At 40.6% G+C, this 20,655-nt stretch overlaps 1 protein-coding gene across 1 annotated transcript in view; it reads right to left on the bottom strand.

Moving 5' to 3' along the window:
• Positions 1 to 16,693, bottom strand: part of NECTIN4 (nectin cell adhesion molecule 4) — a 93,781-nt gene extending 77,088 nt beyond the window's left edge. The window contains exon 1 of the mRNA XM_088448859.1: positions 16,238 to 16,693. Coding sequence (XP_088304985.1) covers positions 16,238 to 16,640 — 403 coding nt within the window. The 5' untranslated portion in view covers positions 16,641 to 16,693. The remainder of the gene's footprint in view (positions 1 to 16,237) is intronic.
• Positions 16,694 to 20,655: the final 3,962 nt, after the last annotated feature.

Genomic DNA, 20,655 nt, shown 5'->3' with positions numbered 1-20,655 from the left:
CAACCAGCCAACTAGTAGATTGTATTCCTTACCAGATTTTCATTCTAACCAATCAACAAGTTGGCTGGTTGGATGTAAGTTGTTCTAGCGTGTGGCCAGCTTTAGTCTCCCTCCCTTAGTCTCCCTCCCTTAGTCTCCCTCCCTTAGTCTCCCTCCCTTAGTCTCCCTCCCTTAGTCTCCCTCCCTTAGTCTTCCTCCCTTAGTCTCCCTCCCTTAGTCTCCCTCCCTTAGTCTCCCTCTATGTCAAGCAGATCTAGACCAGGATATACAATATATACATACATCTGTTCCTGGCCCTCAGCTCTACAGTTACACATAAGAAACTTCATAACATAATGCAAAATGGCATCACGCAATGGGGCATGTGTAATAGGCAGCGAGCTGCACCCTCTGCGGGAACTCCTGCCAGTCTAACTGTAGCGCCAATCATTTTACAGGCAAAACCAAGCTGGTCCTGCAGATTGCTGCCTATTACATAAGCCTCCATATATGACAAGCTGAGTATAGCTAGAATGTAGAGATTGTTTCCTTATACACAAGTTCCCATGTGATCTATGTGACCAATAGAATAGTAGCAGGATGTGTATGAACATCTAACTCTTGCTAGATTGGTCCCATCTGCCCGAAAGAATGTTGGCGTGATGTACGATCATCAGTAATGCGGTTAAACCCCTAAAAATGCAGTTTTGGGGGGTTTGACCACATTTTGCTCAGGAACGCTAAGCTTTCTGCAACTTGGACCCAATGGGTAATGACATCGTTAGATGGCGTTCCCTAATAGAAGCCTATGGGCTTTTTCTGCAAAGTGCTATGAGAGGGATCTAATTGGATATCTCCCAGCAAACCCGAAGACACACGCGTCATTCTGCGCATCCGCAAGAGAGACTTCAAGGTCATGAACCCGGATGTCCCTCTCTCACAAAAGACCGGTCTTAGCGAGAGCTACACCTAGCCATTATACAGCATATACACACTCCATATACTACACCTAGCCATTATACAGCATATACACACTCCATATACTATACCTAGCCATTATACAGCATATACACACTCCATATACTACACCTAGCCATTATACAGCATATACACACTCCATATACTATACCTAGCCATTATACAGCATATACACACTCCATATACTACACCTAGCCATTATACAGCATATACACACTCCATATACTATACCTAGCCATTATACAGCATATACACACTCCATATACTACACCTAGCCATTATACAGCATATACACACTCCATATACTATACCTAGCCATTATACAGCATATACACACTACATATACTACACCTAGCCATTATACAGCATATACACACTCCATATACTACACCTAGCCATTATACAGCATATACACACTCCATATACTATACCTAGCCATTATACAGCATATACACACTCCATATACTACACCTAGCCATTATACAGCATATACACACTACATATACTATACCTAGCCATTATACAGCATATACACACTCCATATACTACACCTAGCCATTATACAGCATATACACACTCCATATACTATACCTAGCCATTATACAGCATATACACACTCCATATACTACACCTAGCCATTATACAGCATATACACACACTACATATACTACACCTAGCCATTATACAGCATACACACGCTACATATACTACACCTAGCCATTATACAGCATATACACACACTACATATACTACACCTAGCCATTATACAGCATATACACACGCTACATATACTACACCTAGCCATTATACAGCATATACACACGCTACATATACTACACCTAGCCATTATACAGCATATACACACTCCATATACTACACCTAGCCATTATACAGCATATACACACACTACATATACTACACCTAGCCATTATACAGCATATACACACTCCATATACTACACCTAGCCATTATACAGCATATACACACTCCATATACTACACCTAGCCATTATACAGCATATACACACTACATATACTATACCTAGCCATTATACAGCATATACACACTCCATATACTACACCTAGCCATTATACAGCATATACACACTACATATACTACACCTAGCCATTATACAGCATATACACACTACATATACTACACCTAGCCATTATACAGCATATACACACACTACATATACTACACCTAGCCATTATACAGCATATACACACTCCATATACTACACCTAGCCATTATACAGCATATACACACTCCATATACTACACCTAGCCATTATACAGCATATACACACTCCATATACTACACCTAGCCATTATACAGCATATACACACTACATATACTATACCTAGCCATTATACAGCATATACACACTCCATATACTACACCTAGCCATTATACAGCATATACACACTACATATACTATACCTAGCCATTATACAGCATATACACACTCCATATACTACACCTAGCCATTATACAGCATATACACACTACATATACTATACCTAGCCATTATACAGCATATACACACTCCATATACTACACCTAGCCATTATACAGCATATACACACACTACATATACTACACCTAGCCATTATACAGCATACACACGCTACATATACTACACCTAGCCATTATACAGCATATACACACTCCATATACTACACCTAGCCATTATACAGCATATACACACTCCATATACTACACCTAGCCATTATACAGCATATACACACGCTACATATACTACACCTAGCCATTATACAGCATATACACACTCCATATACTACACCTAGCCATTATACAGCATATACACACTCCATATACTACACCTAGCCATTATACAGCATATACACACTCCATATACTACACCTAGCCATTATACAGCATATACACACTCCATATACTATACCTAGCCATTATACAGCATATACACACTACATATACTACACCTAGCCATTATACAGCATATACACACTACATATACTACACCTAGATATTATACAGCATATACACACACTACATATACTACACCTAGCCATTATACAGCATACACACGCTACATATACTACACCTAGCCATTATACAGCATATACACACACCATATACTACACCTAGCCATTATACAGCATATACACACTCCATATACTACACCTAGCCATTATACAGCATATACACACTACATATACTACACCTAGCCATTATACAGCATATACACACACTACATATACTACACCTAGCCATTATACAGCATACACACGCTACATATACTACACCTAGCCATTATACAGCATATACACACGCTACATATACTACACCTAGCCATTATACAGCATATACACACACTACATATACTACACCTAGCCATTATACAGCATATACACACTCCATATACTACACCTAGCCATTATACAGCATATACACACTCCATATACTATACCTAGCCATTATACAGCATACACACACTACATATACTACACCTAGCCATTATACAGCATATACACACACTACATATACTACACCTAGCCATTATACAGCATATACACACACTACATATACTATACCTAGCCATTATACAGCATATACACACTACATATACTACACCTAGCCATTATACAGTATATGCACACGCTACATATACTACACCTAGCCATTATACAGCATATACACACGCTACATATACTACACCTAGCCATTATACAGCATATACACACGCTACATATACTACACCTAGCCATTATACAGCATATACACACACTACATATACTACACCTAGCCATTATACAGCATACACACGCTACATATACTACACCTAGCCATTATACAGCATATACACACTCCATATACTACACCTAGCCATTATACAGCATATACACACTACATATACTATACCTAGCCATTATACAGCATATACACACTCCATATACTACACCTAGCCATTATACAGCATATACACACTACATATACTATACCTAGCCATTATACAGCATATACACACACTACATATACTATACCTAGCCATTATACAGCATATACACACACTACATATACTACACCTAGCCATTATACAGCATACACACGCTCCATATACTACACCTAGCCATTATACAGCATACACACACTACATATACTACACCTAGCCATTATACAGCATACACACGCTACATATACTACACCTAGCCATTATACAGCATATACACACACTACATATACTACACCTAGCCATTATACAGCATACACACGCTCCATATACTACACCTAGCCATTATACAGCATACACACACTACATATACTACACCTAGCCATTATACAGCATACACGCGCTACATATACTACACCTAGACATTATACAGCATACACACGCTACATATACTACACCTAGCCATTATACAGCATACACACGCTACATATACTACACCTAGCCATTATACAGCATATACACACTACATATACTATACCTAGCCATTATACAGCATATACACACTCCATATACTACACCTAGCCATTATACAGCATATACACACTCCATATACTATACCTAGCCATTATACAGCATATACACACTACATATACTACACCTAGCCATTATACAGTATATACAGACTACAGCTAGATATAATACAGCACATATACACAGTACACCCTCTAGTCATTGTACAGTACATAAACTACACGTAGCCATTAAACAGCATATACACACTCCATATACTACACGTACCCATTATACAGCATATACACGCTACATATACACCTAGCCATTATACAGCATATACACGCCATATAGTCACACTAATACACCATCTACACACTGTACACTACATAGTCACACTAATACACCATCTACATACGGTACACTACATATAGTCACACTATTACACTATCTACATACTGTACCCTACATATAGTCACACTACTACACCATCTACATACTGTACACTACATATAGTCACTACACCATCTACATCCTATACACTACATAGTCACACTACTACACCATCTACATACGGTACACTACATATAGTCACACTATTACACTATCTACATACTGTACACTACATAAAGTCACACTACTACACCATCTACATACTGTACACTACATAGTCACACTACTACACCATCTACATACTGTACACTACATATAGTCACTACACCATCTACATCCTATACACTACATAGTCACACTACTACACCATCTACATACTGTACACTACATATAGTCACTACACCATCTACATCCTATACACTACATAGTCCCACTACTACACCATCTACATACTGTACACTACATATAGTCACACTACTACACCATCTACATACGGTACACTACATATAGTCACACTACTACACCATCTACACACTGTACACTACATATAGTCACACTACTACACCATCTACATACTGTACACTACATATAGTCACACTACTACACCATCAACATACTGTACACTACATATAGTCACACTACTACACCATCTACACACTGTACACTACATATAGTCACACTACTACACCATCTACATACTGTACACTACATATAGTCACACTACTACACCATCTACATACTGTACACTACATATAGTCACACTACTACACCATCTACATACTGTACACTACATATAGTCACACTACTACACCATCTACATACTGTACACTACATATAGTCACTACACCATCTACATCCTATACACTACATAGTCACACTACTACACCATCTACATACTGTACACTACATATAGTCACACTACTACACCATCTACATACGGTACACTACATATAGTCACACTACTACACCATCTACACACTGTACACTACATATAGTCACACTACTACACCATCTACATACTGTACACTACATATAGTCACACTACTACACCATCTACATACTGTACACTACATATAGTCACTACACCATCTACATCCTATACACTACATAGTCACACTACTACACCATCTACATACTGTACACTACATATAGTCACATTACTACACCATCTACATACTGTACACTACATATAGTCACACTACTACACCATCTACACACTGTACACTACATATAGTCACACTACTACACCATCTACACACACTACATATAGTCACACTACTACACCATCTACATATGGTACACTACACATAGTCACACTACTACACCATCTACATACTGTACACTACATAGTCACACTACTACACCATCTACATACGGTACACTACATATAGTCACACTATTACACCATCTACTTACTGTATGCTACATATAGTCACACTACTACACCATCTACACACACTACATATAGTCACACTACTACACCATCTACATACTGTACACTACATATAGTCACACTATTACACCATCTACTTACTGTACACTACATATAGTCACACAACTACACCATCTACATACTGTACACTACATATAGTCACACTATTACACCATCTACTTACTGTATGCTACATATAGTCACACTACTACACCATCTACACACACTACATATAGTCACACTACTACACCATCTACATACTGTATGCTACATATAGTCACACTACTACACCATCTACACACTGTACGCTACATATAGTCACACTACTACACCATCTACATACTGTACGCTACATATAGTCACACTACTACACCATCTACATACTGTACGCTACATATAGTCACACTACTACACCATCTACACACTGTACACTACATATAGTCACACTACTACACCATCTACATACTGTACGCTACATATAGTCACACTACTACACCATCTACATACTGTACACTACATATAGTCACACTACTACACCATCTACATACTGTACACTACATATAGTCACACTAATACACCATCTACACACACTACATATAGTCACACTACTACACCATCTACATACTGTACACTACATATAGTCACACTACTACACCATCTACATACTGTACACTACATATAGTCACACTACTACACCATCTACATACTGTACGCTACATATAGTCACACTACTACACCATCTACACACTGTACGCTACATATAGTCACACTACTACACCATCTACATACTGTACACTACATATAGTCACACTACTACACCATCTACATACTGTACACTACATATAGTCACTACACCATCTACATCCTATACACTACATAGTCACACTACTACACCATCTACATACTGTACACTACATATAGTCACTACACCATCTACATCCTATACACTACATAGTCCCACTACTACACCATCTACATACTGTACACTACATATAGTCACACTATTACACTATCTACATACTGTACACTACATATAGTCACACTACTACACCATCTACATACTGTACACTACATATAGTCACACTACTACACCATCTACATACTGTACACTACATATAGTCACACTACTACACCATCTACATACTGTACACTACATATAGTCACACTACTACACCATCTACATACTGTACACTACATATAGTCACACTACTATACCATCTACATACTGTACACTACATATAGTCACACTAATACACCATCTACATACTGTACACTACATATAGTCACACTACTACACCATCTACATACTGTACACTACATATAGTCACACTACTACACCATCTACACACTGTACACTACATATAGTCACACTACTACACCATCTACATACTGTACAATACATATAGTCACACTACTACACCATCAACATACTGTACACTACATATAGTCACACTACTACACCATCTACACACTGTACACTACATATAGTCGCACTACTACACCATCTACATACTGTACACTACATATAGTCACACTACTACACCATCTACATACTGTACACTACATATAGTCACTACACCATCTACATCCTATACACTACATAGTCACACTACTACACCATCTACATACTGTACACTACATATAGTCACACTACTACACCATCTACATACTGTACACTACATATAGTCACACTACTACACCATCTACACACTGTACACTACATATAGTCACACTACTACACCATCTACATACTGTACACTACATATAGTCACACTACTACACCATCTACATACTGTACACTACAAATAGTCACTACACCATCTACATCCTATACACTACATAGTCACACTACTACACCATCTACATACTGTACACTACATATAGTCACACTACTACACCATCTACATACTGTACACTACATATAGTCACACTACTACACCATCTACATATGGTACACTACACATAGTCACACTACTACACCATCTACATACTGTACACTACATAGTCACACTACTACACCATCTACATACGGTACACTACATATAGTCACACTATTACACCACCTACTTACTGTATGCTACATATAGTCACACTACTACACCATCTACACACACTACATATAGTCACACTACTACACCATCTACATACTGTACACTACATATAGTCACACTATTACACCATCTACTTACTGTACACTACATATAGTCACACAACTACACCATCTACATACTGTACACTACATATAGTCACACTATTACACCATCTACTTACTGTATGCTACATATAGTCACACTACTACACCATCTACACACTGTACGCTACATATAGTCACACTACTACACCATCTACATACTGTACGCTACATATAGTCACACTACTACACAATCTACATACTGTACACTACATATAGTCACACTACTACACCATCTACATACTGTACGCTACATATAGTCACACTACTACACCATCTACACACTGTACGCTACATATAGTCACACTACTACACCATCTACATACTGTACACTACATATAGTCACACTACTACACCATCTACATACTGTACACTACATATAGTCACACTACTACACCATCTACATACTGTATGCTACATATAGTCACACTACTACACCATCTACACACTGTACGCTACATATAGTCACACTACTACACCATCTACATACTGTACGCTACATATAGTCACACTACTACACCATCTACATACTGTACACTACATATAGTCACACTACTACACCATCTACATACTGTACGCTACATATAGTCACACTACTACACCATCTACACACTGTACGCTACATATAGTCACACTACTACACCATCTACATACTGTACACTACATATAGTCACACTACTACACCATCTACATACTGTACACTACATATAGTCACACTACTACACCATCTACATACTGTACACTACATATAGTCACACTACTACACCATCTACATACTGTACACTACATATAGTCACACTACTACACCATCTACACACTGTATGCTACATATAGTCACACTACTACACCATCTACATCCTATACACTACATAGTCACACTAATACACCATCTACATACTGTACACTACATATAGTCACACTAATACACCATCTACATACTGTACACTACATATAGTCACACTACTACACCATCTACACACACTACATATAGTCACACAACTACACCATCTACACACACTACATATAGTCACACTACTACACCATCTACATACTATACACTACATATAGTCACACTACTACACCATCTACACACTGTACACTACATATAGTCACACTACTACACCATCTACACACTGTACACTACATATAGTCACACTATTACACTATCTACACACACTACATATAGTCACACTACTACACCATCTACACACACTACATATAGTCACACAACTACACCATCTACACACACTACATATAGTCACACTACTACACCATCTACATACTGTATGCTACATATAGTCACACTACTACACTATCTACATACTATACACTACATAGTCACACTACTACACCATCTACACACACTACATATAGTCGCACTACTACACCATCTACACACACTACATATAGTCACACAACTACACCATCTACACACACTACATATAGTCACACTACTACACCATCTACATACTATACACTACATAGTCACACTACTACACCATCTACACACACTACATATAGTCGCACTACTACACCATCTACACACACTACATATAGTCACACAACTACACCATCTACACACACTACATATAGTCACACTACTACACCATCTACACACACTACATATAGTCACACTACTACACCATCTACACACACTACATATAGTCACACTACTACACCATCTACACACACTACATATAGTCACACAACTACACCATCTACATACTGTACACTACATATAGTCACACTACTACACCATCTACATACTGTACACTACATATAGTCACACTATTACACTATCTACATACAGTACACTACATATAGTCACACTACTACACCATCTACATACTGCACACTACATATAGTCACACTACTACACCATCTACACACACTACATATAGTCACTACTACACCATCTACACACACTACATGTAGTCACACTACTACACCATCTACACACACTACATATAGTCACACTACTACACCATCTACATATAGTCACACTACTACACCATCTACACACTGTACACTACATAGTCACACTACTACACCATCTACATACTATACACTACATATAGTCACACTACTACACCATCTACACACACTACATATAGTCACTACTACACCATCTACACACACTACATATAGTCACTACTACACCATCTACACACACTACATGTAGTAACACTACTATACCATCTACACACACTACATATAGTCACACTACTACACCATCTACACACACTACATATAGTCACACTACTACACCATCTACATATAGTCACACTACTACACCATCTACACACTGTACACTACATAGTCACACTACTACACCATCTACATACGGTACACTACATATAGTCACTACACCATCTACATCCTATACACTACATAGTCACACTACTACACCATCTACATACGGTACACTACATATAGTCACACTATTACACCATCTACATACTGTATGCTACATATAGTCACACTACTACACCATCTACACACACTACATATAGTCACACTACTACACCATCTACATACTGTACACTACATAGTCACACTACTACACCATCTACACACACTACATATTGTCACACTACTACACCATCTACACACACTACATATAGTCACTACTACACCATCTACACACACTACATATAGTCACTACTACACCATCTACACCCACTACATATAGTCACACTACTATACCATCTACACCCACTACATATAGTCACACTACTACACCATCTGCACACACTACATATAGTCACACTACTACACCATCTACACACACTATATATAGTCACACTACTACACCATCTACATATAGTCACACTACTACACCATCTACACACTGTACACTACATAGTCACACTACTACACCATCTACATACGGTACACTACATATAGTCACTACACCATCTACATCCTATACACTACATAGTCACACTACTACACCATCTACATACGGTACACTACATATAGTCACACTATTACACCATCTACATACTGTATGCTACATATAGTCACACTACTACACCATCTACACACACTACATATAGTCACACTACTACACCATCTACATACTGTACACTACATATAGTCACTACACCATCTACATCCTATACACTACATAGTCACACTACTACACCATCTACATACTGTACACTACATATAGTCACTACACCATCTACATCCTATACACTACATAGTCCCACTACTACACCATCTACATACTGTACACTACATATAGTCACACTATTACACTATCTACATACTGTACACTACATATAGTCACACTACTACACCATCTACATACTGTACACTACATATAGTCACACTACTACACCATCTACATACTGTACACTACATATAGTCACACTACTACACCATCTACATACTGTACACTACATATAGTCACACTACTACACCATCTACATACTGTACACTACATATAGTCACACTACTATACCATCTACATACTGTACACTACATATAGTCACACTAATACACCATCTACATACTGTACACTACATATAGTCACACTACTACACCATCTACATACTGTACACTACATATAGTCACACTACTACACCATCTACACACTGTACACTACATATAGTCACACTACTACACCATCTACATACTGTACAATACATATAGTCACACTACTACACCATCAACATACTGTACACTACATATAGTCACACTACTACACCATCTACACACTGTACACTACATATAGTCGCACTACTACACCATCTACATACTGTACACTACATATAGTCACACTACTACACCATCTACATACTGTACACTACATATAGTCACTACACCATCTACATCCTATACACTACATAGTCACACTACTACACCATCTACATACTGTACACTACATATAGTCACACTACTACACCATCTACATACTGTACACTACATATAGTCACACTACTACACCATCTACACACTGTACACTACATATAGTCACACTACTACACCATCTACATACTGTACACTACATATAGTCACACTACTACACCATCTACATACTGTACACTACATATAGTCACTACACCATCTACATCCTATACACTACATAGTCACACTACTACACCATCTACATACTGTACACTACATATAGTCACACTACTACACCATCTACATACTGTACACTACATATAGTCACACTACTACACCATCTACATATGGTACACTACACATAGTCACACTACTACACCATCTACATACTGTACACTACATAGTCACACTACTACACCATCTACATACGGTACACTACATATAGTCACACTATTACACCATCTACTTACTGTATGCTACATATAGTCACACTACTACACCATCTACACACACTACATATAGTCACACTACTACACCATCTACATACTGTACACTACATATAGTCACACTATTACACCATCTACTTACTGTACACTACATATAGTCACACAACTACACCATCTACATACTGTACACTACATATAGTCACACTATTACACCATCTACTTACTGTATGCTACATATAGTCACACTACTACACCATCTACACACTGTACGCTACATATAGTCACACTACTACACCATCTACATACTGTACGCTACATATAGTCACACTACTACACCATCTACATACTGTACACTACATATAGTCACACTACTACACCATCTACATACTGTACGCTACATATAGTCACACTACTACACCATCTACACACTGTACGCTACATATAGTCACACTACTACACCATCTACATACTGTACACTACATATAGTCACACTACTACACCATCTACATACTGTACACTACATATAGTCACACTACTACACCATCTACATACTGTATGCTACATATAGTCACACTACTACACCATCTACAAACTGTACGCTACATATAGTCACACTACTACACCATCTACATACTGTACGCTACATATAGTCACACTACTACACCATCTACATACTGTACACTACATATAGTCACACTACTACACCATCTACATACTGTACGCTACATATAGTCACACTACTACACCATCTACACACTGTATGCTACATATAGTCACACTACTACACCATCTACATACTGTACACTACATATAGTCACACTACTACACCATCTACATACTGTACACTACATATAGTCACACTACTACACCATCTACATACTGTACACTACATATAGTCACACTACTACACCATCTACATACTGTACACTACATATAGTCACACTACTACACCATCTACACACTGTATGCTACATATAGTCACACTACTACACCATCTACATCCTATACACTACATAGTCACACTAATACACCATCTACATACTGTACACTACATATAGTCACACTAATACACCATCTACATACTGTACACTACATATAGTCACACTACTACACCATCTACACACACTACATATAGTCACACAACTACACCATCTACACACACTACATATAGTCACACTACTACACCATCTACATACTATACACTACATATAGTCACACTACTACACCATCTACACACTGTACACTACATATAGTCACACTACTACACCATCTACACACTGTACACTACATATAGTCACACTATTACACTATCTACACACACTACATATAGTCACACTACTACACCATCTACACACACTACATATAGTCACACAACTACACCATCTACACACACTACATATAGTCACACTACTACACCATCTACATACTGTATGCTACATATAGTCACACTACTACACTATCTACATACTATACACTACATAGTCACACTACTACACCATCTACACACACTACATATAGTCGCACTACTACACCATCTACACACACTACATATAGTCACACAACTACACCATCTACACACACTACATATAGTCACACTACTACACCATCTACATACTATACACTACATAGTCACACTACTACACCATCTACACACACTACATATAGTCGCACTACTACACCATCTACACACACTACATATAGTCACACAACTACACCATCTACACACACTACATATAGTCACACTACTACACCATCTACACACACTACATATAGTCACACTACTACACCATCTACACACACTACATATAGTCACACTACTACACCATCTACACACACTACATATAGTCACACAACTACACCATCTACATACTGTACACTACATATAGTCACACTACTACACCATCTACATACTGTACACTACATATAGTCACACTATTACACTATCTACATACAGTACACTACATATAGTCACACTACTACACCATCTACATACTGTACACTACATATAGTCACACTACTACACCATCTACACACACTACATATAGTCACTACTACACCATCTACACACACTACATGTAGTCACACTACTACACCATCTACACACACTACATATAGTCACACTACTACACCATCTACATATAGTCACACTACTACACCATCTACACACTGTACACTACATAGTCACACTACTACACCATCTACATACTATACACTACATATAGTCACACTACTACACCATCTACACACACTACATATAGTCACTACTACACCATCTACACACACTACATATAGTCACTACTACACCATCTACACACACTACATGTAGTCACACTACTATACCATCTACACACACTACATATAGTCACACTACTACACCATCTACACACACTACATATAGTCACACTACTACACCATCTACATATAGTCACACTACTACACCATCTACACACTGTACACTACATAGTCACACTACTACACCATCTACATACGGTACACTACATATAGTCACTACACCATCTACATCCTATACACTACATAGTCACACTACTACACCATCTACATACGGTACACTACATATAGTCACACTATTACACCATCTACATACTGTATGCTACATATAGTCACACTACTACACCATCTACACACACTACATATAGTCACACTACTACACCATCTACATACTGTACACTACATAGTCACACTACTACACCATCTACACACACTACATATAGTCACACTACTACACCATCTACACACACTACATATAGTCACTACTACACCATCTACACCCACTACATATAGTCACTACTACACCATCTACACCCACTACATATAGTCACACTACTATACCATCTACACCCACTACATATAGTCACACTACTACACCATCTGCACACACTACATATAGTCACACTACTACACCATCTACACACACTATATATAGTCACACTACTACACCATCTACATATAGTCACACTACTACACCATCTACACACTGTACACTACATAGTCACACTACTACACCATCTACATACGGTACACTACATATAGTCACTACACCATCTACATCCTATACACTACATAGTCACACTACTACACCATCTACATACGGTACACTACATATAGTCACACTTTTACACCATCTACATACTGTATGCTACATATAGTCACACTACTACACCATCTACACACACTACATATAGTCACACTACTACACCATCTACATACTGTATGCTACATATAGTCACACTACTACACCATCTACATACTATACATTACATAGTCACACTACTACACCATCTACATACTATACACTACATAGTCACACTACTACACCATCTACACACACTACATATAGTCACACTACTACACCATCTACACACACTACATATAGTCACTATTACACCATCTACACACTCTACAACACCACAATAGACACAGATGGAATCACTGAATGGGAATGTTGGGCTCCGGTATTGGGCATCTTTTTGCCCTAAGCCTTTATAGACCATTCTTACCAAGAACATTTAATTTCAGATCTGCCTCAAAGTTCCCGGCTGGAAATGTGCTGGCTCGGCATTGGTAAACCCCTTCATCCGCCTGCACAGCGTTCTTCAGTATTATTGTGCCATCTTCCGGCGTATGGGGAGCCTTTTCCTTAATTCTGCCTGCATACAGAGGATAGACATGGGACCCAAAGTCTGTATTCAAGATGGCAATCTCGATATCCTTGCCATTCAGGTCTTTCTTTGACCAGACAATCTGAGAAACCCTTTCTCCCTCCTGTGCTTCGTAATGACATGTAAGAGTGACGTCTAATCCCATAACGGCTGTGATACTCTTATCGGTCTTCACAATGCCAGCCGAGCACCCTGCAAGAGAAAGCAGGGTTATTATTCCATGTCCAAAGTATCCAACCATCTAGCTAACAATGTGACATAGACTATGGGAAACCGCTCAGTCATCTGATATTCATTCACATCATCTCTCCTGCTATAGAAATGTATGCATCATGGGAGGTGGTATCAAGGCTGGACAACACATGGAAGGAACATGAAGTATGGTCTATGTAAATGTACAATAGTGTGTGTCAAGTCATCCATCAGTGAGCATAATATGGTTATAACCTAATGTGCCATGTAGCATGTTAGTAACCACAAACACACATGATCCACTGAGTAATGCTCTTGGGATGGGCAACGGCCTCTCTATGATGTATTTATGTTCTACAAGATTCTATTCATTACTTTCTCACTAATCTCTACCATGTACCTTCTCTATGACATCTAAATCCATGTCTCATGTACTTTCCTTCTAACTTCTGATACATCCATGTCTCATGTACATCCTCTCTAACTTCTGCATCCATGTATCCATGTGCATCCTTTCTAACTTCTCATACATCCATGTATCATGTACATCCTCTCTAACTACTCTTACATCCATGTCTCATGTACATCCTCTCTAACTTCTCATACATCCATGTATCATGTGCATCCTCTCTAACTTCTCATACATCCATGTATCCATGTGCATCCTCTCTAACTACTCTTACATCCATGTCTCATGTGCATCCTCTCTAACTTCTGCATCCATGTATCCTGTACCTTCTCTATGACTTGTGCATCCATCTATCCTGTACCTTCTCTATGACTTGTGCATCCATCTATCCTGTACCTTCTCTATGACTTGTGCATCCATCTATCCTGTACCTTCTCTATGACTTGTGCATCCATCTATCCTGTACCTTCTCTATGACTTGTGCATCCATCTATCATGTACCTTCTCTATGACTTGTGCATCCATCTATCCTGTACCTTCTCTATGACTTGTACATCCATCTATCCTGTACCTTCTCTATGACTTGTGCATCCATCTATCATGTACCTTCTCTATGACTTGTGCATCCATCTATCATGTACCTTCTCTATGACTTGTACATCCATCTATCCTGTACCTTCTCTATGACTTGTGCATCCATCTATCCTGTACCTTCTCTATGACTTGTACATCCATCTATCCTGTACCTTCTCTATGACTTATACATCCATCTATCATGTACCTTCTCTAGGACTTGTACATCAATCTATCCTGTACCTTCTCTAGGACTTCTTGCAGACCCATCTGTCATGTCCCTTCCCTATAGTTGTGAGTAGACGTCTTTTGCTTACTTTCTCCTGTACATTACAATAATATGCCATTATATCCCCTCTTTGATAATGATCACTAGAGGTCGGCGTACAGCCTGTGTATTATCTGCTGTGTACCTGGTGAATGTTCTATGCATTTTGTTTACCAAACATTGTCTGTGCTGAGTAGTTTGGTGTAATTATAAGTCATCATTTCTGCTTTAGAGTTCCTGGGTGAGAAGTGTCTGGTACGACATAATCCCTCTTTCCGGATCTCGGTAAGTGTATAACAAAGTAAGAGGTCATTAAGTGAGTAACACACCTAGGGCTGGGCAGGGAGTGCAGGTCACAGCTTGTGGTAGGTGTGTGACCAGTAGGAATGACTCTCCACACCGTACACTGCCAGTCTTACGTGTGATGATGCCACTTTCTCATATAATCATTGGGTATACATTGGGTTATCACACCAGCATGTTGTCATATAGACATAAGGGCCTTATTCTGAGGTGGGTGCAGATGTGACGGCAGCGGTGGCGTCTTTATACTAATGCTGCCGCGCCTCCGCTTGCAGCCTCTTCTGGCAGTATGTGTGCAGCCCGTGCCAGCTTCGCCATGCCCCTGTTACCTCCCAGGAATGCCCACATCCAGTGTCTGATTCTCTACTGCACCTATGTAGACGTCCGGAATGTATATGGAGTACAATAATTATGGTCAACTAAGCGCGTATCGGTCCTGCGTCCACCACCGAATCAGGCCCACAAGGGCAGAGAGACCCATAGAACCATTTTGCCCCTATGAGAGCGGTGTGTCCATGTTCTGTTGCTAGGAGGTAGGCACGGCCCTGGTGGGTGGTACAGTGAGGCACAGCTCAACATCACTTTCTTGCAAACACTGGGGTCTTGGGATTGAATATACCAAAAAAGCTGTCTTGCATGTTCTTGTGGGTGCTCTGGTTTTTCCCAAGATCAAAAATCATACTGGTAAGGCTAATTTGCCCCTAGTATTTTTCTGCAAATGTGTAGTGAATGAAGGGCACTGTACCGCCATCCTGTATGTCTGAGCATTTGTGCCAACTCCTGGAGTTGTCTCCTGTCACCATAATCTATCGGATAGCGTTTCATAGGGTGCATAAGAAGACTCTGTAAGGTAGGTAAGTAATAGCACAGCGAGCTCGGTCTCACCCACCATGGGCAGAGTGAGTAGTCCCCAGCGAGCTCGGTCTCACCCACCATGGGCAGAGTGAGTAGTCCCCAGCGAGCTCGTTCTCACCCACCATGGGCAGAGTGAGTAGTCCCCAGCGAGCTCGGTCTCACCCACCATGGGCAGAATGAGTAGTCCCCAGCGAGCTCGGTCTCACCCACCATGGGCAGAGTGAGTAGTCCCCAGCGAGCTCATACTCACCCACCATGGGCAGAGTGAGTAGTCCCCAGCGAGCTCAGTCTCACCCACCATGGGCAGAGTGAGTAGTTCCCAGTGAGCTCGGTCTCACCCACCATGGGCAGAGTGAGTAGTCCCCAGTGAGCTCAGTCTCACCCACCATGGGCAGAGTGAGTAGTCCCCAGCGAGCTCGTTCTCACCCACCATGGGCAGAGTGAGTAGTCCCCAGTGAGCTCGGTCTCACCCACCATGGGCAGAGTGAGTAGTCCCCAGCGAGCTCAGTCTCACCCACCATGGGCAGAGTGAGTAGTCCCCAGCGAGCTCAGTCTCACCCACCATGGGCAGAGTGAGTAGTCCCCAGCGAGCTCGTTCTCACCCACCATGGGCAGAGTGAGTAGTCCCCAGCGAGCTCGGTCTCACCCACCATGGGCAGAGTGAGTAGTCCCCAGCGAGCTCAGTCTCACCCACCATGGGCAGAGTGAGTAGTCCCCAGCGAGCTCTGTCTCACCCACCATGGGCAGAGTGAGTAGGCCCAGCAAGCTCGTTCTCACCCACCATGGGCAGAGTGAGTAGTCCCCAGCGAGCTCAGTCTCACCCACCATGGGCAGAGTGAGTAGTCCCCAGCGAGCTCGGTCTCACCCACCATGGGCAGAGTGAGTAGTCCCCAGGGAGCTCGGGTCTCACCCACCATGGGCAGAGTGAGTAGTCCCTAGCGAGCTCGTTCTCACCCACCATGGGCAGAGTGAGTAGTCCCCAGTGAGCTCGGTCTCACCCACCATGGGCAGAGTGAGTAGTCCCCAGTGAGCTCGGTCTCACCCACCATGGGCAGAGTGAGTAGTCCCCAGCGAGCTCAGTCTCACCCACCATGGGCAGAGTGAGTAGTCCCCAGCGAGCTCGTTCTCACCCACCATGGGCAGAGTGAGTAGTCCCCAGTGAGCTCGGTCTCACCCACCATGGGCAGAGTGAGTAGTCCCCAGCGAGCTCAGTCTCACCCACCATGGGCAGAGTGAGTAGGCCCAGCGAGCTCTGTCTCACCCACCATGGGCAGAGTGAGTAGGCCCAGCAAGCTCGTTCTCACCCACCATGGGCAGAGTGAGTAGTCCCCAGCGAGCTCGTTCTCACCCACCATGGGCAGAGTGAGTAGGCCCAGCAAGCTCGCTCTCCCCCACCATGGGCAGAGTGAGTAGGCCCAGCGAGCTCGTTCTCACCCACCATGGGCAGAGTGAGTAGTCCCCAGTGAGCTCGTTCTGACCCACTATGGGCAGAGTGAGTAGGTCCAGCGAGCTCGGTCTCACCCACCATGGGCAGAGTGAGTAGGCCCAGCGAGGTCGTTCTCACCCACCATGGGCAGAGTGAGTAGGCCCAGCGAGCTCGTTCTCACCCACCATGGGCAGAGTGAGTAGGGCACAGTGAGCTTGGTCTCACCCACT

Source organism: Taudactylus pleione, unplaced genomic scaffold (assembly GCF_031769625.1).
Source record: "Taudactylus pleione unplaced genomic scaffold, aTauple2 ptg000469l, whole genome shotgun sequence".
In the NCBI taxonomy this organism is placed as follows: Eukaryota; Metazoa; Chordata; class Amphibia; order Anura; family Myobatrachidae; genus Taudactylus; species Taudactylus pleione.
Note: the sequence above shows the minus strand (reverse complement) of the source record. Positions and strands in the feature narration are given on the sequence as shown.